The following is a 6,000-nucleotide window of genomic DNA, read 5'->3' as shown; positions in this document are numbered from 1 at the left end:
GACCGAATGTGCTAACTACGTCCGAGTGCTGCACCCCTACAACAGAACCCACCTGCTGGCCTGTGGCACGGGGGCCTTCCAGCCCCTGTGCGCCCTCGTCGCCGTGGGCCATCGGGGGGAGGTGAGCGGAGAGCACCTGGCTCCGGACCCAGGGGCAGGGACCCCGAGTGACCTTCCGCTGGAACTCTGCCGGACAATGGGCCTCAGAAGGGCGGGGGTCTCGGGGAATGCCATTCCCCAGGCCCTTTGCTCTTGCCTCCGAGCTTGACCCTCCTTGAAGGCTCCCCATTGAGTGGAAGATGAAGGGAAGGACCCAGCCCTGGGGCATGAGGAGGGTGGTGGTGGGGACCCTGAAGGGAGGGCTTTGTGCTGGGAGAGGGGGTGGTGGGTGAGTGGGAAGAGATCTAAGAGAACCTCCCCCCTCCCCCTCAAGGACTCCCTCTGCTTCCACACGATCAGCCTGAGCCCTCAAGGCCTTTTGGCTGATGATGGCAGGGGACCCGGAGCCAGCTAGGGTCCTGCAAGGCCCTTGTCTCGCTAAGGGAAGAAGCGTGGGAGGCAGGAGGGGGGGATGTGGGCACCGGGCTGGGACCCTTCCCGGTAATCCCCCTTCCCCTTCCTCTGCCCCCCAGCACGCGTTCTCCCTGGAGCAGGCGAGCGTGGAAGGCGGGCGGGGGCGCTGCCCACACGAGCCAGACAGGCCCTTTTCCAGCACCTTTGTTGGTGGGTGACTCTTGGTGGAATGGGCATGTGGGCACACCCGAGGAAGAGCTAAGCAGGGACGGGCCGTTGGAAGGACTGCTGGGAAAAGGGCCTCCCTAGGGGGGATCTCTGCTTCTCATCTCAGCGCTTCCACGTCCCTGTCCTGTTCCTCACTATACTGTAAGCTCCCCGAGGGCAGGCTGGTCGTCCCCCACAGTCCCTGAGCACAGAATGAAGGGCTGGGGGAGGGGTGGGCAGGAGGTGGAGGAGGGGAGACCCTTAGTGAGCCAGCCTTGAAGACACAGACCCCAGCTGAAGTCCAGAAGTGGACAGCGGGAAGGTCATTGGTGTGGATGGAGCAGGTCGCTGGGGACCCAAAAGAAGTACCTAGATTGGGTTTAACATATATTTCTACCATGTTTAATAGACTACTTGCCATCTAGAGGAGGGGGTGGGAGGAGGGGGGGAGGAACTGGAACACAAGGTTTTGCAGGGGCTGAGGTTACAGAATGATCTATGCAAGTTTTGAAAAATAGAAAGCTTTAATTGAGGAAGGTAAGAAGAAGTGGCTGAGGACGGGGTGGGAGGGCAGCATGGCCACGGCCCAGAGAGGGAGAAGCAGATCTGAAAGCCTCTCCCCCTTGGCCGCAGGGCCCCCAGTCCTGACTCCCCCCCTCCCCAGGTGGAGAACTGTACACAGGTCTCACGGCGGACTTTCTGGGCCGAGAAGCTGTGCTCTTCCGCAGCGGGGGCTCCCGGCCTGCCCTGCGCTCCGACACCGACCAGAGCCTCCTGCACGGTGAGCCCCTGTGGGGACGGCCAGCTCTGGGGCGCTCCTGGGACCGGCCGGAGGAGGGAGGGAGAGCAGGTCCCCAGGGCGCCAGGCCTTGGGCTCTGGCTCCCCACGCCTCTCCTGCTGGCGGCTGTCAGACCGAGGCGCTGCCCCCACAACTCTCGGCCCTCTGCCCTCCAGACCCCCGGTTTGTGGGCGCTGCCCTCATCCCCGACAATGCCGACCGGGACAACGATAAGGTCTACTTTTTCTTCTCGGAGGCGGCCGCCCTTCCCGACGGGGGCTCCGGCCAGGCTATCGTCAGCCGCGTGGGCCGCATCTGCGTGGTAAGGGCAGGCTGGGGGGCTCGTGGGGGAGGCAAAACCCAGGAAGCGATCGGCCCTGCCCGCCTCCCAGCTTAGGCTCCCCTTCCCAGGAGGGATCCAGCCTTCAAGGCTGGGACCAGGGAAGGATGCTGGGCGTCTGGCCTACCCCAGGTCCCCCGGACACGGGCAGGCTGGCCATCCCGCCTGAGCCATCCGTCCCCGGAACGACCCCTCTCAGGTTCTCCAAGGGCTCTTGGCTCCCTGCCGGGGCCCTGTCTGACTCCAGACTCCTCTCCCCTTCCTCACTCCCCTTCCCAGAACGATGCCGGAGGCCAGAGGGTCCTGGTGAACAAGTGGAGCACCTTTCTGAAGGCCAGGCTCGTCTGCTCCGTGCCTGCCCCCGGGGGAGCCGACACCTACTTTGATCAGCTGGGTAAGTGGAGGGCTGGGGAGAGTGCGGTGGGGGGGAGGCCGGGAGGGGGTCAGGAGGCTTGTGAGCCGGTTTCCTTCCCTACAGAGGATGTGTTCCTGCTGTGGACCAAGGACGGGAAGAGTCCAGAGGTCTATGCCCTGTTCAGCACTGTCAGGTAAGAGGCGGCTCCTCCTCCCCTCGCGCTCACACTCCACAGTCTGTCTCTTATGTGGGTCTGTCTCTGCCCCTCTGTGTCCCACTGAGCCATCACACTCAGAGCCGAATGCAGCCCCTTCCTCCTCTCCCGGGGGCTCAGGGAGGCTGGTGACCCCTTGCTTACTCCAGGAGCCAGGCCCGGTCTTTCTCCCGCACAAGCCTTCTCTGTAGCACTTGTGCTTGTGACTGAGGTTCTCATTCCTCTGTGAGCCCCAAGGCTTCCTAGCTTCTCCCCTCCCACCTTGGACCCTCATCCTTCATCTGTTAGGACCCTCCCCAAGCTCCCCCTCTTCGAGCTTCAGGAAGGACCGCCTGCCTGACCGCGGGTGCCTTCCTTTGGCAGCGCCGTGTTCCAAGGCTTTGCTGTCTGTGTGTACCGCATGGCTGACATCTGGGAGGTTTTCAATGGACCCTTTGCCCACAGGGACGGTCCCCGGCATCAGTGGGGACCTTACGGGGGCAAGGTGCCCTTCCCTCGGCCAGGGGTGGTGAGTTGAGGTCTGCGGGCAACAAGGAAGAGGGAGGACGAGGAAGGGGAGGAGGGCTGAGGGGTGATGGCTTCCCCCGCTCCAACAGTTGTCTCCAGAGGACGGCAAATTGCCCCCGTGCCGTTGGTACAGTCTAGGTTAAGTCCTGGCTCCCTACTTTCTGTCTTGATCTTCAACCCTCCCACTATGGCCCCAGGTCCTACGCTTCTTGGGAACAGGCCCAGACCCCAAACCCTGAGGTCCTACAGCTCCGTGCCCCCTAGGGGACATGGAGGAGACTGAAGGAGGAAACTGTCGACCTGTCATTTTGCTTTCCCAACATCCAATGCAGGGAGAGGGAACCCAACCTCAGGGTTGGGGAGAGAAGCAGGGTAGGGGGTGGGGGTCTGGGGAGCGGAGAAGCCATCTGGGTTCCCCCTCCTGTTCTCTCTGACCCCCTCCTCCTTGCCTCACGTCCGGTCTCTCCTTCCTCGGTCCCACAGTGTCCCAGTAAGACCACAACTCAGCCTGGCCGGCCCTTCGGCAGCACCAAGGACTACCCGGATGACGTGCTGCAGTTCACCCGGGCCCACCCACTCATGTTCCGCTCCGTGCTGCCCCGGCATGGGCGCCCCCTCCTTGTCAAGACTCACCTGCCCTACCGACTCCTCCAGATCGTGGTGGACCGAGTGGAGGCTGAGGATGGGGCCTATGATGTCATCTTCCTGGGCACAGGTGGGTGGGCTGAGACCCCCACTCCCTCGCTCTGTGGACTTTCCCTTCCCCCCAGAGCTGGCTGATCACATCCCGAACGTGTCTTATTGCCTAAAATGACCCACATAATATCACAAAAGCATATCGAGTCTCCTGTGACTAATATATTAGTCAGTCCTGGAGGGAACTTTATCCTCTAGGGCTCAGAGAGAGAATGAGCCTTAGAGTAAGTCAGTGCCTGAATTAGGACCCAAGCCCAGGACCCGTCCCTGCCCGCTCAGATCCCTTCTTTCCTCCGAGATGAACCTGGGAACACAGCTTGTATGGAAGGATGATCAGAGGGGCGGTAGGGGAGGGGGAGGGGACAGACTCTGGGCCAGAGGTCTATCCCTGCACCCCGCCCCCCAAAGATTGCTCCAAAGCCCCCAAATGGACGGCGTAAGCCCCACGCCAACCACAGCCTTTGCCTGGGTGGTCTAAGCTGGGACTCTGAGAAGCTTTGAACCTTTTTCTATCCTGTTACTTCTTTATGCAGTGTCTCCTTCCCCCCTCACTCTTGTGCTTCTCAGATGCGGGCTCTGTGCTCAAAGTCATAGCTTTCCAGACCGGAAAGTCTGTGGAGCCTGAGGAGGTGATCCTGGAAGAACTGCAGGTGTTTAAGGTGAGCTTTTTGAAACAGGCTGATAGCAACAGCTAGTGTCCATGCAGTGCTGAGAGGTTTGCAGAGCACAACCCTGGGAGTGAGGGGCTAGTATTATCTCTGTCTTACACATGAGCACATAGAGCATCATAAAAAGAGTAAGAGGTTGGTTTGTTTGTTTGTTTTACTATTGCAGCTTTTTATTTTCAAAACATGTATGGATAATTTTTCAACATTCACCCTTGTAAAACCTTGTGTTCCAAATTCCCCCCCTTTCCCTCACCCCTAGATGGCAAGTAATCCACTATATGTTACATATGTTAAAAATATTTGTTAAATCCAATATATGTGTATACATATTTATACAATTATCTGCACAAGAGAAATCAGATGAAAAAGGGAAAAAATGAGAAAGAAAATAAAATTCAAGCAAACAACAAAAAGAGTGAAAATGCTATGTTGTGGTCCACACTCGGTCCCCCCAGTCCTCTCTCTGGTCCAGATGGCACAGAGTAAGATTTGAACTCCTGTTCTTGTAACTCTGACCGGGCATTCTATGCACTGTGCCACCCAGTGTGTGGCTAGGTGGGGGTTTATCTGGAAAGGTCAGGAGGATTTTAGCGAACTGGGAGCTCTGTGTGAGTCAACAGGATGTGAAGGCAGCCAAGAGAATGAATGTGGTCTTAGGCACGGTGCCCGGGGCTGGGCCCACTGTATCCTTCCCTCCTCAGCCATATCTAGGTATTGTCTCTAGCTCTGGGTGGTACGGCTTAGGAAAGATTTTGATAAGCTACGGGCAGTTAGATGGTGCATGGAATCAGGAATACCTGAATTCAAATCTGGCCTCCAACATTTACCAGCTGCGTGACCCTGGGCAAGTCACTTCCCCCATTTGCCTCCATTTCCTCATCTGAGCTGGAGAAAGAAATGGCAAATTACGCCAGTATTTCTGTCAAGAAAACCTCAAATTAAAAAAAAAAAAATCAAATAAATAATGAGTGAATGGATAATAATGAATGAATAAAAAACTTTAAATGAAAACAACCAAACAACTCAATAAAATGTGAGGAGTTATATTAGACCCTAGAGATATAAAATAAATAAATAAATAATAAAGGAATTTAGCTTCTGCCCTCTCATAGTGCTCTCACCCACCTTACATTAGCTTCTATTAATGAGTCCATTTACATGTTGAACCCCCAATAAATTGGAAACTATGACAGAGGCAGCGGGGCAAGGTGGGCAGAAGGTAGCATCTGAGCCAAGGATCAGAGAGATGGCACACAGGGGACAGCGGAGGGAAGGGGAAGCAGAGCCGCCTCCCTGGAACATGCATGAGAGGATGTGGAATGAAATAAGTTGAGAAAGACTGAGAGAAGCCAGATTGGGGACAGCTCTAAATGCCAGAGGGTAAATTTGCATTTATCCTAGGGGCACTAGGGAGTGTCTAAGGTTTTGGGAGTAGGGGAGTGCTAAGGTCTGGTTTTGTTTTAGGGAGTGTATTTTGGCAGCTGTATGGAAGGAGACTGAAGTGGAAGCAGAAAGACCGATCAGGAGGGCGTTACAATAGTCCAGGTCAAAAGAGATAAGGGTCTGAACTAAGATGGTAGCCTGGGGGGTGTCCGGGTGCCCCCCACATGCCCACAGGCTCAGAGGGCACGTTTAAGGGATGTTGCAGAGCTAGGCTTGGCAACTGACTTGTATCTGGCAAGTGAGGGAGAGAATTGCATGTGACTCTAAGCATGTGAGCC

The 6,000-nt window shown here is 56.6% G+C and overlaps 1 protein-coding gene across 2 annotated transcripts in view; it reads left to right on the top strand.

The window, feature by feature from the left end:
- Window positions 1–6,000, top strand: part of SEMA3G (semaphorin 3G) — a 39,706-nt gene that overhangs the window by 9,143 nt on the left and 24,563 nt on the right. Inside the window, exons 4-12 of one of the 2 annotated variants that reach the window (XM_074283433.1) lie at window positions 2–121; window positions 633–723; window positions 1,385–1,501; window positions 1,676–1,821; window positions 2,119–2,233; window positions 2,318–2,387; window positions 2,772–2,916; window positions 3,399–3,630; window positions 4,179–4,270. In XM_074283433.1, coding sequence (XP_074139534.1) covers window positions 2–121; window positions 633–723; window positions 1,385–1,501; window positions 1,676–1,821; window positions 2,119–2,233; window positions 2,318–2,387; window positions 2,772–2,916; window positions 3,399–3,630; window positions 4,179–4,270 — 1,128 coding nt within the window. Of the gene's footprint in view, window position 1; window positions 122–632; window positions 724–1,384; window positions 1,502–1,675; window positions 1,822–2,118; window positions 2,388–2,771; window positions 2,917–3,398; window positions 3,631–4,178; window positions 4,271–6,000 lie in introns of both variants that reach the window. The other variant, XM_074283432.1, reaches the window with a different exon arrangement.

Source organism: Sminthopsis crassicaudata, chromosome 1 (genome assembly GCF_048593235.1).
Source record: "Sminthopsis crassicaudata isolate SCR6 chromosome 1, ASM4859323v1, whole genome shotgun sequence".
Taxonomy (NCBI): domain Eukaryota; kingdom Metazoa; phylum Chordata; class Mammalia; order Dasyuromorphia; family Dasyuridae; genus Sminthopsis; species Sminthopsis crassicaudata.
The sequence above is the reverse complement of the archived record's forward strand: the minus strand, read 5'-3'. Positions and strand labels throughout refer to the sequence as shown.